Consider the following 18,637-nt stretch of genomic DNA (forward strand, 5'->3'; position numbering starts at 1 on the left):
ACTTTTTTATCCATATTCTTTAATATAATGCAATCAGAGGCTAACGATATTAGCTGGAACATTATCTAAATGACACTTCAAGAAGCTAATGTTTTAGCCACTTTGTTAATCAATATAAAGAAAATGGAAGCTTAAGTTTTGGCCTCTTTGTTAAACTACATGATCCTATCACAAGCTAACATGTTTTTTGTTTCTTGGTTTCTCTTTTAAGTTATTTTTATAATCTGAGGATGCTTGATATTTATGCCGTATCTCATTATAAATTTGCAAGGATGAGAGCTGCCAGAACTCCAGCAGGTGAAGTAGAAGAAGCTGAACTGAAGTATTGATTTGTCGGGGAGAGTTCAAAGTCAGAGTTGAGGTGCTCGAGTTGTAAAGTCTCCCAGCCGATCAGCCAGTGAGCTGCTGCAGCACTATTCACACTGAGTGATTTCACACAGTTTGCAACTCCAAATGTGGAGACGTTAGCCGTTTAGCTGACTCGACTGTCAGCCCCGGTCCACTTCAGTGAGCCGGATGGACGAAACGAGATTCAGATTGTTCAGGTCACAGAGTCAGGAGCTTCTGAGTCTGATGAACGACTTCAGAGGAGAATAAAACAAGAGGAGTGTGACACACTTGATGCCTAAAATTACCTCTAAAGTTTTCAGCATGATTATTAAATTGCCATCATTACTGCCACTTTAAATTCAAGTGAAAAAGTTTCTCTGGGCCGAATTTTGAGGCTTTTTGCGGAAAGAGACGTTTTTTAAGTTGTAAGTGAGGCTCTTGAGAAAGCTCTCAGACAAAAGTTGGAAAATCTTCGCACTAAGATCATGGCCTGTCAGATTATAATGTCTTCTTTTGAAGACCTGACAGGCAGGAATTACAACCACTGCTGTCTGACAACGCATAAAATCAGCTATCAAAAGAACAATGAGTGCTGTGACACTACTTGACCCTCATACCATTCCTGTGTATCCTCTGTTGTGCATTCAAAAGCCCTGTACATGCTGGATTATAATATATTCTGTTCATCTTTGTGCACAGATGTGTATTTCTTCTCTTCATTACAGGCAGCAGCATCCAGCAGATAGTGTCTCCATCAGTCCCGTCACACATCATCTACTGTGTGCTGAGCTGTGAGGCGCTCAATGGAACCAACACCATTACACACTGTATCAATAATGACAGGAATGCACATAATAGACCCCCCACACAGATCTGTACAACAGTTAATAAACAGGGCTGGGTCTTCAGTGCACGCTTTGACCTGGAGTTCAATATTCCAAAAAGTATTCAACCACCTATGTCATTATTACAAAAACATTAACGACACCCACATGGAGAATTGTAGCAAATTTGGGGATGTGAAACTCTGAGACTGTTGCTTTGAGAACAATGTGTGTAGGATTTGTGTTTTAAAAAAACAAAAACAAATCAAAAGCACAATTAAAACATCTACTTTGCCTAAAGGTAAGAATGTATCAATAGCAGATAAAATGTTTAAAAAAATTGCATGAGGCCTCAAATTGCACCCAAAACTTAATGTTTGTATCTGCTTCAAAAATTTAGTAGCATTTTTTTTTAAACAGGAAATATCTTTAAACATAACTTGCCCACCAATTATCACCATCGGATTTAGTAAAAAGCGTAAAACCAAAACTAGAGCACATGTCCCTACTCTGGGCTGTAGTCCCCACAAAGATAGAAATACAAGTCACACACACAGCTCCCCTCGGTGTGAGGTGGATTTCCTCCAAAGTGTATCAGCTGTCAGACAGAAACATGAATCTGACAGAGGTGAATATGTGTGTTGAGGGAGCTAATCTTCTCTTTTGACACACACACACACACACACACACACACACACACACACACACACACACACACACACACACACACACACACACACACAAGCTGAAGATGGAAGCACAAGCAGCACTAAAAGCAGCTTTTTTAAGTCAGAAATAATGAATCTGAATGTGACTAAAGATGTTAAATGTCCGTTCAGTTTCTGTCTGATGTTTTTCTTCTGTTTTGGACTGTGAAAGCGAGGTCAGTTCACAAAAAAATCTGCTTTTTTGTAGGACACTTCCACTGCAACCAGAGGCTGTTTGGGGACATGTTATCAGACTGCTGCATACGTGGAATGATTTTAATAAACAAAAGGAGCAGTCAGGGAGAGAAATACCCCCAAGTCTGTTTATGTGTGAACCGTGGTTAAGCTTTCAGAGAGGAGGGGGGAAAAGGGAGTCATGCAATCTCATGACTCACTACTGTAATATTTCTTAGCATCTCCTTTTAGATATAAAACCCTGAGAGCTGAAAACTTACCTTCACAAAGTACATTTTTTTTCTCACATTATACCTTCAATTGTAATAATTTTGTTTAAGAAAAAATCCCATTTTCAGCTTTACATCTTATAGTTTTGCCTTTTACCTCTCATTTTGAAATATCTAATTTTATTTTTTTCACTTGTTATCAAAGTATTTCAACATGTTTTTTCCTGGGCCATTTCAAGGTGCAAATCAGAACTGAACTTGCACCCCAGTTCTGGCTGTTATGAATCATATTCCTTCAAAAAAGTATCTAGCCCCTGCGGTTGAAACGCACCCAATGAGAGGTGAAACTGCAACATAGCTCCTGAGTGAATTCAGTGAATCCAAACAATTTGAGCTGAAAATACGTAAAACCTCAAAGTTCTTGGGCTTATGCTTTAAAGACTAAAACTGAGACTTAAACTCTTTTCTTCAGAGACTAAATAGCATTTAGCTTTATTGATGTGTTTCTGTAATGCAGTCTAATCTGACTCTGATGTAAGTAAAGCTGTTTACAGGAATAAAAGACAGTCAGTGGATGAAAGCCTACTGAAAGAGTGTAAATACTCTGATGTCTAAATGGATTAAAGGAAGTTTAGCAGGTTCCACATTAATGTCTCTCATCTCTTTGAGTCTGTCAGTGTAATTTACTTCATGGATATGTTTTAAGACTTTGACACAGAAAATGCTGCTCAGCTTACTTTAATCACTAACACTACAGAAACGTTCCTGCTGCATGGAGCCAGGTGCCAGGTGTGTTTCTTCCAGATAGGCAGAGCGCCGAAGAGACTCAGGCCTGCTTTACATTTTCCACCGGCCTGCTCTGATTGAATATTTAGATTCACAACGTTTAAGATAAAACCTTTTTACATATCGGAATATTCGCTCATTCTTCTCCTCGGTTTTGAAACGCAGAATTAATTTCCTTTTTTCTTATCACACAAAATGACCGAACCAACATTTTTCATGTGAGATTTCTGGATACACCTAGTATATATCCCATTTTCTCTGATGACTTGTGTTGTTAAGAGTTATGACGTAACACATCAGCAGACTTCCATGATGTACAGTTTGAAGGGTGAGTTGTATTCAGGAGCTAGCAGAGGAGGGAACAGAGACAGTGACTTCAGGAGCTGATTTAGCAGAACATAAATGAACAGCGCAGACAAAACAAACTTGCAGGAACAGGCTCTCTGCAGATTGACAATTCAAGGCAAGTGAGAAGAAAAGAAGGCAAGAGGGGTGAAAAAAATAAACAACCAAGAAATGCAAATTCAAATTCAGAGGAGTATAATCAACGTAGAGCCACAACAAATGCTTTAAAACTACTAAAACACATCAATATTTTTAATGTGTGTAATATGTCCTGATAACTATCCACTGTTGAGGTCAACTGCAAAACTTTTCAGATCATTTAAATAATTAAGCATGGGCACTAATTTCTCCAGATTATAAACACAAAAGGAGAGACTTGGTCTTCATAGAAAAAAAGGTTTTGAAATTGTTAAGTCTCAATTATAAGAAAAAGAGTCAAGAATAGAAGGTAGGAAATTGAAATACTCATGAGATGGTAAATCTTGTTTAAAAGATAAAAAAATCCAAATAAGGATATAATCATGACATAAAAAGTATAAGTAAAGATATATTAATGAAGAAGTTTTATCTCCAGATTTTTATTTGATAAGAATCTTCAGAGGTTGTAAAACACGGGCTTAGGTACACTCTACAATACAGAGAACACGCTGTTTCCACCCCTGCCCTTCAGAAAGTCATGCCACTGCTTTGTAGAAACCCCCTTGGCCTGCAATTGGTCTTAACTGTATATATATATATATATATATACATATATATATATTTATATATATATATATATATATATATATATATATATATATATATATATATATATATATATATATATATATATATATACAGTTAAGACCAATTGCAGGCCAAGGGGGTTTCTACAAAGCAGTGGCATGACTTTCTGAAGGGCAGGGGTTCTATATATATATATATAAATATATATATATATATATATATATATATATATATATATATATATATATATATATATATATATATATACATAAATACATATATATGGGGTTCCATGACATTAAAAAAAAACTCTTCATCAGACACATTTCAAAGCTTTAACATATAAATTTGTGTCACGGATCCATATCAAGGAGTCCGGTCGACCCCAATCTTCTGTTCCAAGTTTAAAACACTTCAAATAAAGCTTTCATGTCTGCCATGAGTAACTTCCTCCACTCTAATGTCTTGTTCCTAATTAGGGCCTTATCTGAAACTCAAAAAGCCTTTGTACCTCTCCATATAGCTGTTTCCTTCCTTTTCATTTCTGTAGTCTTGTGAACATGAAAGAGTCTCTGCTTATAATTCTAGGTCATCTATTACATAATGTTAAACTCACCTCTGACCCCTGTGGTCAGTTTTTTATTGATGTGATACTTTCTTCACAGAGCTAAATTTGTCTCAGCAAGAATCAGAATCCATATTCTCCAACAGATACCTGCATCATCAAATTAATATGCTACAAAACAATTAGAGCAATCAGTAAAGACTGTTTTAATGTGTTTTAAATAGTAGTATGTGTTGACAGAGAAATGAATGTTGGGTATACACTCGCTGCTGTGTGAAATGTTTCTGTCCCCTGCAGCTTGGTGATAAAGGGAAAACTGGTTCAGAAGCATAATCAGGTGTGACAGCATTAAATCTGTGTCTAAAAGCCTGGACTCATCCAAAAATACCTCGAAAGTCCGGGGAAACTTTTGTTCTGTCATCCTGTAATGTCCTTTTAAAAAACACTGGCTCCATCAAGTGGCTGTTAGTTGTTATTGCAGCCTCAGTAAAATTACCAGCAGCCTATATAAAGGAAAACAGCTCCACCTAGAGATGTGTTGTATTGTCATTAGTAATGCACTTCCAAGAATTTTATGTCCTTTAAATTGAAAATGACTTATTGAATCTGTGTGTGTATGTTGTTTTATGTGCCCTGTTAAGACTGGAGACAGATCGGGCCTTACTCATGAGGGCCATCATAAAACATGAGAACACTTGTTCCTCCCAGGACTTCTTTAGGATTTACTTCATAGTTTCATAATTAATGTCAGAATAACATACAGTTGATTTGAAGCTCTTAAATTATCATTTGTTTGTGTGTGTGTGTGTGTGTGTGTGTGTGTGTGTGTGTGTGTGTGTGTGTGTGTGTGTGTGTGTGTGTGTGTGTGTGTGTGTGTGTGTGTGTGTCTATTTTGTTTTACTATCATTATAGGGACCGATTTTCGATTTGGATTTAGACACAAGGACAGTCATGCAAATTGGGGACATCCTCTCTGGTTTCTACAAGAATCTCTTAATCTCTGTTTTATGGTTAAGAGAAAAATATGGGACATTTTGAGCTGTAAATAATGAAAATACAACACGGGAGGCACCAGAGGAACATAACAAAGAGCCCCACAAAAAATACCTCCTCACATTTCCAAAATTTTAAAAACAAGGGGAGATAAATAAAGACATGAATGTTATAAGATTGTGAAAAAACAAATCACTTTATTCAGGTTTCATGTGATTTCAAGTTCACTTTGACTTAACTGGTATACACACCAACTATAAGTTTGATTTCAGCTTTAATTCTGTGTAGCACGCTAAAACCAAGCTCAGCTCAAACTGTTGAATACAGTCAGTTTTACGTCTGTCCTCGTCTGGTCTGAGTGAGACCCCTCAGCTGCTCCAGAGGGACAAACTGAATCAAGCCTTTGGTAAGACCCAAAGGCACCTTAACACACACCCTATTTCCAAATAACACACACACACACAAACAGCTGCACACCTTAGCTAGCATTCTTAGCATTCCTCTTCTTCTTCTTCTTTGGTGTTTGCTTCTTGGAGGACTCAGCACTAGAGGGGGCAGCAGCTTTAGATGTGTTTTTTGAGGGTGGAGCTGGTTCTGACTTGGTTGGTTCTTCTGGTGCTGGCTCAGATTCAGTTTGGACCTTCTCCCCTTCCACTGGGACCACTGGTTTCATGTTGGCCTCTGTTGCCTCTGGTTTTAAATCTGCTGGTGGGCTGATCTTGACTTCTTCAGGCTCTGATTCAGTTTGGACCTTCTCCTCCTCCACTGGGATCACAGGTTTCATGTTGGCCTCTGTTGCTTCTGGTTTTAAATCTGCTGGTGGGCTGATCTTAACTTCTTCAGGCTCTGATGTGGACTTTTGTTCCTCTTTGATGTTGATCTGGGTTTGGACTTTTTCTGCCTCTGGTTTTGTGTCATTGGTGGTTGTTGGAGTTTCTGGTGTTGGCATCTCTGTTTTTGGGACCTCTTTAACTTTATCTGTTTTTTCCTCAACCACCTGCTCTGCTACGGCCTCCTCTTTGACTTGGGTTTTGGTCTTAAACTGGATAAATGCAGAGGACACCACATCTTCCTCAGGGTCTACATCCTCCTTAGCCTCATCCTCGTCGTCGCTGGGGGTGGCCAACAGGGAGGCTGCAAACTGGGTCAGCTTGGCCTGCTCCTCCTTCAGTCGGCTCATGTTTTCTGTTAGAACAGGGTCCTCTTTCTGAATCTGCTTGAGCTCCTCCAGCTCCTCTTCGGTCAGCAGGGTGGTTTTCTCAGGACTCTCGATGTCAGGGGTTTCTTCTTTGTTGGAGCCAATCTGGACCTTTGATGGGATGTTGGAGTTAGCCAGGCGGACTTCTTTGATCTTGTCATAGAGGACTGCCCTCTCTTCTTGCAGAGCACGACAGAGCTTCTCCAGTTTTGTGATCTTCAGGACAAAGAGTTCGTACTCTTGGCTTTTCTCAGCCCTCTGCAACAGAAAGAAAAGTCCATTTTGAAAACACTTTTGGGAGGAACTGGAATAATCTCCAGTTGTACTTCTTTTCATTAACAATTACACCATAAGATAAAATACAGCTCTTCTTTGGTCCCACTTTGAACAAAGTCTTGTTCCAGAAGAGGCTGAACCTGGAGTTGTACTTGTTTTGTAAAAAACAATTTGGGCTTTTTGGAACATTTTCTTTTATTGGTACTTCTAAAAGTGACTTTACACAAACATCAGGGCATACAAACCTCCTGAATCATGTCAGTCAGTGCCTTGTTGCAGTTCTCAAACCTCGTCTTCCACAGGTTCGACTCTTTGTCCATTTTTTTCATCTTTTCAGACATCTGGGACAAGAGAGTTCAAAATTAGAATGTTGCACAAATAACAGGACTGAGAACTTTCCAATATCGCAAAAGCTGTGGTCATTGTTAATGGTTTATATAATGAATGCTGAATGCCTTGAAAGTAAAATTATCAAACAAAGAAAAACTCATTAACTCAACAAATAACCTCAAACAGGTCTCAAAACCTACATTATCCATCTCCTTCTTGAAGCGGACATAGATTTCGTTGCTCTTGGCCAGCGTCTCCTGGAACTCATCAAACTTCTGAGCGTAGAGAGTCAGCTGTGAGGGAGCAAAAAGAAGAATTAGTCAGTCTACATCTACACATATATGGATTTTACAAATACAAAAATGATTCGGCTCTGATATTTATTCACTTATTTTAAATAACAAGACATGTCCACACTTTTGAAAAGCATACATTAAACTCTGCACAGAGTTCATTTATTTGACCTTCATAGCGAGAGGACAGGAAACAGCAAGGTTTCCTTTTAAATATGCAATAAAACATGAGCAGACGTGAACAAAATGGGATACACCTTAGCACATGCTTAATACATTTGTCAGTTTATATAATGAGGGGTACATTTCAAAAATACCAAAATAAATAAATAATAAAAATAAAGTTTACAGGACAAGAAGGGGAAAAACTTTCTTTAAAAAAGGTTTGTATGTCATCACAGTTGACATTTTTATTTTTTTCTCCCCAATGGGTGACAGTTAACAAAACTTGACACTTAAGAAATCAGAAACACTAAAAACTGCAAACTCCATTACATGATTTGCATTTTTTGCTTGATAAATCATGGAACCTTTTAACTGTCAGTTTTAAATGAAAGTGGAATATCACCCAAATGACCCAATATATAAACTGGCCATTGTTTGAAGTTAACATTTAATTAAATTGATGGGTATACCCCATTGACTTGAAATGTACCCCAAATTATAGAATCACTCTTATACAAAAATGCCAAGCGCTGGAACCTCAATTGTGTTTGTCAAAACTTTCCTCTCCTATATGAAAACAACAACTTCAGAGTTTTCAATTGTCTCCACCTTGGACAGCAATTTTTTTTTTAAACCTTCATTTCTGAAATGAACTCTGTGTGTAGATGTAAGGGCAAAAGGCAGGGTAAAAATCTATTCAGTGTGTGTGGATGGGGGACAAAAACTTTTGATTTCTGGCTGGACATCGACCACTAACACATCAGTAGTTTTTGGGCACATATTCTTTCATATCTCATTTCACTGTTTTTTAAATTGACTCAGTTTTCCCCAAACTTTAGCAGCTTAAATAATGTTTAATGTATCATAAAGACCACAGGATTGCAACCATTGTTCAACAGTTAAACTGTTGAATATCTGTATAGTAAGAATTATAATATGAGTTTGCATCACCTGTGTATATGATCATATGTGCTTTTATATGATTTACTATTATATTAATACTTGTTGGTTAAAATGAGTTTCTGCAGAACATTTTTCAGTAATAGCTTATTTCTGTGACATTGACAGATTGAACATGCTCATTTGTTTAGTTCAGAGCAGTACAGGAACATAATGTGGGGTTTGAAGTACAACAACCAAACATTTCACTCCTAATCTTGAGAAATATCAAATATTAGCTTTATTTTTATGGGTGCTTAGGGGGGTGATTAATTACACTTCACAGTGAACTCTAATGATGAAGTATGAACGCTGCTGGGAGCCGTTAATCATTCACACTCACATGGTTTTTATGTCAGTATAACAAAGTAAGGTTCACATTCCCTGGTGTTCTGTTAACTCCTTCAGAGCCAACAAAAACTAACTTTGAAATGTGTCCTTAAAGGGTTATTGCACTTTTTTAAAGAAATATAGCTTGTGGTTAAAGATGCAGTTTACCCCCATTAGAAATGTGTTCTCTGATATGAAACTTCACTTTTACGTCGATGTAATGTTTGAAATGTGACTCACTTTCACTGTTTAATGCCCTCTGAGTCCCTACAGCTGCCTCCAGGTGTGTGCTACCTGCCGCCCTTGTTTCCAGCATGTTAGTTGGTCTGTGAATATTCACCTGTGCCTGCATGACAGTCCCCTGCTCTCTGTAAGTCTGAGCCTGCAGTTTCCACTCAGCAGCCTGAACCAGTAACTGGTTAGAAGAGAACAGACAGAGACACATTACAGACGGTTCTTTACCTTCTTCTTCATGGCCAGCTCCTGCTCCTTCATAGCGAAGCATTTCTTTGTTTTGTCAATAGCCTCCCTAAGCAACTACGGCGACAGAGACAATACACAGTCAATCATACGTCAACTAACCCAGTCAACAACAGTCATGGAACAACATACCCCTATAAATGATTTTTTTCTAGTGATGAATGTAAGTGAACTAGCATAACTCTAGCTTTCATTAGATTCACAGTTAAGTTTCCGACACATTTATAAAACAGACACATGAGACAACAAACATCGAAAGATCAAAAAAACTGATACCAGAAATATGTATATAAAAGTAGTCAAATGTTATACAGTTAAAAAGATACTGCAATTCAAGGAATAAAGTCTGATAATAGATTATCTGACCACGTCCTGGTTGACATTTGTATGTCATTATGCTATGTGCCATGTGCCATGTGGGCAAAACTGATTTAATATCTTTGTGTAGAGATTTTCTTATTGTAGAAATGTCATGAAAAATGTCTCACTAGCAGTAAAGACATTGAAAAAAATCACAATAAAAGTTTTGAAAACTTTCATCCCCTATACATTTTTGGCTCAATACTCCTTCACATATTCACTGATTTTCACCGTCAAAATTTCAAAATGTTCAGCATGTACAGGAGAATTGTGCTTGTATGTTTCATGTTACTGACCCTTGTACTTTTTAAAATACTCAGCATTTTCCAAAAAATTTTGGCCCATTAATAGAAATGGAGATGATCAGTCAGCATGGCAGCCACACAGGCAATGATGTCATAAGGGGATAGGGTTATGACGATCCCCCAACATCTAGTTTGTTCTGCTTTCCATTACAAACCAGGAGATAAACTGGGCTAACTGGGTGGTTAAACGTTTCACAGTAAGGATGAAACAACTTACACTTACAAAGATGTGCTTACGGATAATCTAGTGATCAGATAATTCACACTCACGTATTCTTTCTCTCTCTTGTGTCTCTCCTCAGCCTCAGTCAGCAGCGCATTGGCCTGCTGCAGTTTGGCTTCTGTCAGTTTCTGTTGTAGGTCACGGCGCTGGTTGATGTTCTCCAAACTCTGCAGAGGGAGGAGATAATAGACCCTTAAGCTATGGCTTAATGTGCAGATCATTTTTTGTTTGCCTCATTAAAAACACAGCACGCTAATTCATAAGTGGGAGGCAACCAAAAAAAGACCAAAATTAAAGCCAACACTTAGTAACAAATGTTATGTCATATTCAACTTTTTCCTTTTGACCTCTGACCCCTCTCACCTCCTCCCTCATCTCACACTGGTTCATCAGACTCTCCAGTTTCTCTGTCAGTGAGGTGTTTTCGCGACACAGCTTCTCATTCCTTGAGCTGTGCTGTTCGATCTGATCCTGGATTTCTGTCAGCATGGTCTGGAAGTGTCCCGTCATCTCCTTCCTCTTCTCCTCATCCTCCCTGCAGCGCTTCAGGGTCTGCTCCTGAGGGGATGGTCACAGAAAGGAGGGATGAGTTTCTGCTTTTTAGAGAGCAGTAGCACCCCCTGCTGTGTGGACATACCCGCAGTCTGCTGTAGTGTCCCTGCAGCTCTCTGCACAAACTCTCCAGTTTGCTGCGAGCAGTGACGCTGCTGCGACTTTCAGCCTGCAGCTGCTGCCGCTCATCCAGCAGAACGGACAAACTCTGCTGCAGCACACACAGCTTCTTTTCATCCATACGTCTCTGGGCTGCCTGTGCACACACACACACACACACACACACACACACACACACACACACACACACACACACACACACAAAGACACACAAAGACACACAAAGATAAAGCACTGATTTTGAATCTGTTATACCTCAAATTGCACTGGTTATTTATTTATGGAAAGATGTGATATAAAACTATTAAAGAGCTCACCAGCTCAGCATATTTTCTGACCACATCTTCCAGCTTCTTTTCTGAAGACGGGAGCTTTTTCAGACTCTTCATTATGAGGGAAACCTCTGAAATAGATAGGAGAGCATGAGGAGTTTGCCTGTTTGTGAAGACAGAAACTGACATTATTTCTGAAAATTATCACTTAAAACTTTAGATTTCATAATATGCATGATTCACTCTGAACAGTATGAGTATACAATAAAGTATGGGCATGTACAAAATCTAGACAACAGGTCAGCCCAATAAAGTGAAGCCAAAACATCTAAAGCTCCTCCTGCTGACTGGCTGGCTGCAGTACAGATCTTAATGGGACAGATGGAAATAAACTATAAAATCAAAGCAAATAGTCACAGTTTTTGGTTCGAAACATTTTGGTATTTTATTTTTATAAAATCAAAAACAGTAAAATTAATAGATAGCTATTGAAGGTCATTCTAAAAAGAAAATGTTCAAAAATCATAACTAAAATTGATTGAATATTTAGAAGAAAAATAATTTATATATTTACATATTATTTCATATTGAATAAAATAAAATATATATAATTTTTAATTACAAAACTGATTTTTTAGATATATTCAAAAAATACAAAAAGAAAATATAAAAAAAATACAAGTAATGTAAAACTGGAACATATTTATAGAAAATAGTCTAACAGTCAAATGAAACAAACAAATAAACCTAAAATAAATTTAAAATTGCTTAAAGTATTAAAAAAATATAACCTTTTTGTAGACAAAAAGAATAATTATATCAATTGCATGAAAAAATATGAGTAAAATTAATCAAAAGTTGTAATAAGAGGGGATGCGAGGTCATGATTGACAGTTGTGTGGACCAATAAGGCTCCAATAGTTCTATCTTATGAATGCAAAAATCATTGAGCTGTTCAAAACCAAAACAAGTTTCAGCTCAGAAACTTTTTGAAAGCAAATGTCTCAATCACCTTGCACTTATTTATTTAGTCACACCTGCCCCCTTGGATTTTAAAACTGAGGGTAGTCATTACATGTGAAATACCTCTGACTGTCACATAATAACTCATTCACTGACAGACCACAGTGACCAGGGGCCTAACGGGATAAATATGATGTTTGGTACCAATGTTGAGAGAAGGATACTATTCTGTCAAACTGAGAATTGCATAAAAAAATAAAAATAAAAATAAAAATAAAAATAATAATAATAATAATAATTTTAAAACTGTCAGTATCTTTCCTCCTCACCTGCATCAGCAGCAGCTGTGATGTCTTCTGTCACCTCCTTCTTCATCTTCTCAAGCTCCACCTCCACGGTGCTCTAAAAAAAACCCATAAACAAACTAACTCTACCTCCAGGGTTGCGGTGATGTGAGCAAAAATGTAAAATCTTTAACTTGACCCACCTGTTTGTCCAGGACGCTGGCCTTAGAGCTGTACGTGCTGACAATGTCCTCCAGCTGCCGGCTGAACTCCTCCATGGGGTCGCAGAACTCAGAGGAAGAGTAGGCAGAAGAGGGGGAGCTGCAGGCTGCGGGAGGAGATGCTTCCTCTTCTCCTTCAGGGGTTTCAGTCGGCTGGGGAGGCACCATGACTTTTGCTTTTACTGATGTCTCCATCCTCAGCAATCTGGATTTATACAGAAAGGAAGAATGTTGAGGAAATGTGGCTGTATGGTTGTGTTTAAGGAGCTCCCTGCCCTTCCACATGCTGAGCAGGACTGCCAAAGCCTGAGGTGGGGAGAGCAACAGCAAAGCCAAGCAACTTAGGCATCATTTCTGTCTTTTAATATCTGAATGTTGTATTTTTCAAGACTTGTCAGGCAAGTGTGGCTAACATTAAGACATTTTTATCAAAATAAGATGTTAGCACTTTTTAGATTTCAGGTTTTGGAGTGTGCTCACAATGGAGGTGAGTTATGGAGGGCAGAGCTTCAATTAAGTGTTTTTGTGTGTGTGTGGGAACAGTTCCAGAGTGTCAGCAGCTGTTTATCCTCACAGCTCTGTCGCAACACCACGGCTGCCACTAGTTTTGTATCTGTTGAGCTAAAATTAGCCATGTGATCCAGGCATGCCCTCCCTCAACACACACACACACACACACACACACACACACACACACACACACACACACACACACACACACACACACACACACACACCAAACACACATACGCTCACACACTGCTCACACACCTGTTTTAGTCTCATCTATCCTGACAGCTTCCAAATATGGTCAAACAGTCTGTGAACTCACATTTTTATGTTGTAAGCAAACAGAAATCTCAGTTTGTATTAGTAAACAGTTGCATACAAAGCCTCAAAATCTGCTCTTGTGGGCCATCTCAAAACAGATAAAAGCCCCGCCCCTAGAGTTACATAACCAGTCATAATCCCGCCTCCTGTATCTGATAGCGACATTAAGATAAACAACTTGTAATCACATGCTTAACAGATGGTTTTAGAATTTATATGAATGATAAAAGTTGGAAATCACAGACAGAAATGTACAGGGTTCACGTTCAAAGAATTAGGAAATCTATGTTACAACTAAATCCGCAAAGGAGGACTGTCAGGGGGTACAACTTTGTCCAATAAAATAATTAACTTTATGTCTTGTAGTCTCCACTTTTTTAAAAAACTAACAGTCCATGTTCTCTTGCTTGGAAAGCTGAAAAATGAAATTTATCCCAGTTTTTTGTTGTTGAAGTTGTTAAAAAATAAAGATTTGTTATTTTTTTCTACCAGGAAGTTATGTGGCTTCAGGAAGAACAGCATGATGCAAACACTAAAGTAGTGAAAAAGAAGCAGAAAGGTCAGAAAACATTGGTTTGCAACAGGTAAAAGTCTAAAAAGAGCAACGAAACAACACCCCACGAAGAGATAACTTGTGCTCTTAGATATCCTCCACTTTGAAAATCATAAATCTAAAAAAATACAGATTTTAACTTAAAGTGTGGTTCAAAGTTTTGAAATCCTGTTTTAGAGTTTGGGGATTTCTTTAGGATAAGAGCGGCAAAATGTTGGCAATGACTACTTTTTATAAGTCCCAACACCAGTGAGGGGGAACTGTTGACTTTTTTCTTGTAGTTTTACATTCACTCCACTCAATGCTTCAGTCCTGCTTCTGAATCAATCAAATACAAAGAAACTTAAAGCTGGTGTAGTCCCTCACAGCCCTCGAAAACAAAGTTGTTTGTTGAAGTGGAAAGTTAATATGACTTGAAGAAGAACATGATGCAACAACAGCAAACAAGAAGCAGACAGGTCACGAAATCTGTATGGAAAGTTTTGAAGTTAAGAGTGACGAAACTTCACTTTGCAGACTAAGAACTTAAAATAAAACTTTTTGTCTCACATTTCCGCCGCTTTAATTATCTAAAAGCTCAGAATAATACAGATTTTAACTTTATCCCCAAGTGGATGGAACAAAGTGTGACTATAAGCTTTAATTCTTTGGATTATTTCAGAGGGACCTCACAGATTATTTACGGACCAACACACCAATCCCGATCAAGAATCCAGTGTCATGGAAACACCATGTATGTTGGCCTTTCCAACTTAGGTTCAAGGATCTAACATTTTAAAGTCAACATATCAGAAGACGAACATGAGTTAGTGACTTTAAATCTGCACTAGCAGGCCAGTTTAGGGTTTTGTTTGTTTGTTTTTATGGCCTTAAAAGAAGAAGCTCCACCACAAACGACTTCAAGGCTGTATACACCCCTAAGCGACATGAATACGCACAAAAAAAACACACATTTTAGTGAACTGTGAGTGTAACAGAATAGAAAAGAGTCTTACCAGGACCAGAGGAGTGAAGAAGAGGAGGTGAGGAAGAGACAGAGAGTGGTAGAGGAAGAAGAGAGAGGTGGAGGAAGGGGGGAGGAGGGTCCCTGCTGACAGGACAGACGACAGCTGACCCCCAAAATAACCCAACAGGCTCAGCTCGCTATCTGGAGACAGTGACGTGTGTGTGCGCATGTGTGTGCATGCTGTGTGTGTCCTGGGTGTGAGAATGGAGGAATGGTGAGGGGAAACTTCCTGCTGGATTATTCTTTTAAATCTGATTTCATGAAGTGTGACACACATTGTTCTCTTCAACAAAGCTGATGTTTTAACGCCTCATTTGAGTGATTAAAAGGTTGAAAATATCAAAAAATAAGAGCAGGACATCCTGTTGGGTTAATCTTGATTCTATATAAATAGAAATAGTGACAGCAGAGGTCACCTAAGTTCACGTGACAATGATAGAAATCACTGCCAGAGATGTTGTGAGTGGGTTTTAGTACCAGCAGCAGCCAGGTGGTGGCAGCAGTGAGCCATCAGCGTGCAACATCATTTGACTCAAATTCCTCAATGGACTCACAAGCAAGAGACAGAGTCGTTTTTTTATGAACGTTTCTGAAACCAGAAATCAAGGAATTATCAATTTAAACCTCCATCTGCAGCAATTTTCTTTATCAATTAGAGCTAAAAATGTGGAGTCATTGCTGCATCATTCATAAAAAACACACATTTCAGCTCTGATAATGTGGACCATGAGTGTGTGTGTGGTTTTGTGGAATCCACATGGATTCTAGCGTATGTTTTTGAACCATTTGAACCCCTTATGGAAATAAAAGTACAATGTTTGACTGATAAGCTTGTCAGGAAGCAGCTCATAAATCCATGACATGAATCACAGGAGAGAGGCTTTAATCTTTGGCTTCATTAATCAGATTAAAACTGACTGTTAATAAGATTATACCAACATGTAAAAACCTCTGATGGAGTGACTTGACCCTCATGTGACTCTTCGTTTAAACCTCTGTTGATAAAAAGCTGAAAGATCCCTTGTCACCAAACAAACAAAGACTCAATCACTTCCTGCTTACGCTTTTAAAGAATTCAAATGTTCAGGATTTTGAATTACGAATAATTAAGGCGGTCCACAGGGAGCCTGCTTGGGTCCCCTGATGTGTACACCTGAAAGCCTGTTTTTCTGGAAGGTTATTGCTTTTGGTTAATTCCACGTTTGGCAAAGAAAACCAAATTAAATCAACCTTTTACCTTCTTTTTTTCCCCTATATTTTGTGTTTTGTTTTCTGACTTTAAATCACGAGTAGTTTAAAGATGGCATTTGAAATGTTAAACTGAAAAATTATGTCTTTTTTATGTAAGTTATGGTCATTTTTAATTTGTCAGCAAACACATGTCTTGGCCTCTTTTTCTCTTTCCTCTTTTCTTGTTCTTCTGTTCCCCTCACTACAATTTTTCTTTATCATCCTTTTCTTTGTCTTTTGTCTTTTACATCTTTTGTTTCCTCTCCTATATCTCCCTCCACCTCTCGGTGCTTCTCTCAACTATTTGACTGATTCCCTGAAAGATTCTCTGGCCTCTTCCTCCTCTCCTTTTCCCTTCTTGTCTTCCTTCCTTCTTATGTCCCTACACACCTCTTCTCCATCATCTCTTCTAATTCTTCCTCTACCTCTCTTTTTCCCGCTTTCTCCCTACTTTACTCTTCCTCCTTTTTCTCCTCTCTCTCATCTTCTTATCTCTCCCTCTCTTACCTCCTCTCCTCCCCTCCCTTTCCTCCTCCTCTCACTCTTGTTCCCTATCTTCTTCCTTCCATTCTTTCCTTCTTCCTCCTCACCTTCCTCCTCCCTTTCCTCCTCTCTCCTTTCCTCTTCTTCCTCTCTTCTCTCTTCTCACTCCTCTTTTTACTCGTTTCCCTCTTCTTTTTCCTCCCCTCCCTCATTTTCCTTTTCTTTCTCTCCATCCACTTCTTCCTCTTCTTTTCACTCCTCTTCTCTCTCCTCTCCGCCCATCCTCTACCTCCTCTTCTCACTTCTTCTCCTCATCTTCTTCCTCCCATTCTTTCCTTCTCTTTCCCCCATCTCCTCTCCCTCCCCCTTCTCTTCCTCTCCCTTCTCCTTTGTTTTCTTCCTGTCCGCTTCTGCCTCCTCTTCTTTTTCCTCCTCTCGACGTTCCACTCCTTCCTCCTCCCTCTCCTTCTCTTCCCTATCTTCTTTTGTCTTCTTTCTCTATCCTCCCCCTCCTCCCCTCTCCTTTTTCTCTTCCTCCTCCTCTTCTCTCTTCTCCCTTCTCTTCTTACTCGTCTCCCTCTTCTTTTTCCTCCGCTCCCTCCTCCTCCTTCTCTCCTTTTCTTTTCCTCTTCCTCTCTCTCCTTTTCCTAATCTTCTTCCTCCCATCCTCTTCCTCCTCTTCTCTCTCCTTTTCCCAATCTTCTTCCTCCCATTCTTTCCTTCTCTTTCCTCCCTTTCCTCTCCCTTCTTCTTCTCTTTCTCTCCATCTGCTTCTTCCTCCTCTTCTTTCCTCCTCTTCTGTCTTACATGCAGTGTTTCACCTTCAGGAGAGCAGACAGATTGGAGCGTTCTCTCTGCAGCGTGCTGAGATTCAGTGGCGAGAATTCTTCACCTTTCAGGTCTGTGACTCAAAACCTCCAAAGGGAAATGTGGAGATTATCATTCCCTGAGGTGATAATAAGAATCTGTCACACATGAACTTTTTGTGTTTTCTTCTTCAAACAAAAACAAAGTCACCTTCATCGTGTTTATGCTTTTATTTCCTCATTTTTTCCTTTCTTAGCATCCTTAGTATTTTATACCCTCCTCCTTCCTGTCTGTCTCTCAAAGAAGAGTCCAATCAGAGGATCTTTTATCAGTGTGCAGCACAATGGTGTGTATCCTGTGAGCATGCATGGAATCTGAAGAATGTGGACATTTTTTAATCATATGAACACGACAATGCAGCATGCATGGATAAGAAAAGCTATCATAGGCTGCAGAAAAGAGGAGCGATAAGGAACGACGCAGGCGGAATAGGAAAACAGACACCACAGACTTTTTTAACATCTCATCACGGAATACTTTCAACCTATAACCAACATCATGTCCAGCACTGTGGTTAGGATGAAGCTGAATCATTAGGTGTCTGATTCACACCTTTCCTTGTTTCTACAGTGAGCAGAGTGAAGCTGTTTGACTATCCGGATGTTGAGTCCTCAGCTCAGGACTGAATAAAATCAAAAACAGATTAAGAGAAGAAGAAGAAAAAGAAGGAAAAGAA

At 38.8% G+C, this 18,637-nt stretch overlaps 1 protein-coding gene across 2 annotated transcripts; it reads right to left on the reverse strand.

Annotated features, from left to right (window-relative positions):
- Positions 1-5,966: 5,966 nt before the first annotated feature.
- On the reverse strand, positions 5,967-13,186 carry txlnba (taxilin beta a). Of its 2 annotated transcripts, none has more exons than XM_074685435.1 (10): positions 12,974-13,186; positions 12,816-12,888; positions 11,569-11,654; positions 11,217-11,387; positions 10,943-11,137; positions 10,627-10,746; positions 9,674-9,748; positions 7,685-7,777; positions 7,400-7,495; positions 5,967-7,136 (listed from the first exon to the last, which is right to left on the reverse strand). In XM_074685435.1, exons 1-10 carry the CDS (start codon positions 13,184-13,186, stop codon positions 6,159-6,161), a joined length of 2,100 nt encoding a protein of 699 aa, XP_074541536.1. In that variant the 3' UTR covers positions 5,967-6,158. The 2 variants fall into 2 exon arrangements, with proteins under 2 accessions (XP_074541536.1, XP_074541537.1); XM_074685436.1 differs by lacking the exon at positions 9,674-9,748 and adding an exon at positions 9,552-9,626 and having other exon boundaries at positions 12,974-13,061.
- Between the last annotated feature and the right edge of the window lie 5,451 nt (positions 13,187-18,637).

Source organism: Halichoeres trimaculatus, unplaced genomic scaffold (assembly GCF_033239565.1).
Source record: "Halichoeres trimaculatus isolate MK-OKI-2021-1 unplaced genomic scaffold, fHalTri1.1 fHalTri1_scaffold_13, whole genome shotgun sequence".
NCBI lineage: Eukaryota > Metazoa > Chordata > Actinopteri > Labriformes > Labridae > Halichoeres > Halichoeres trimaculatus.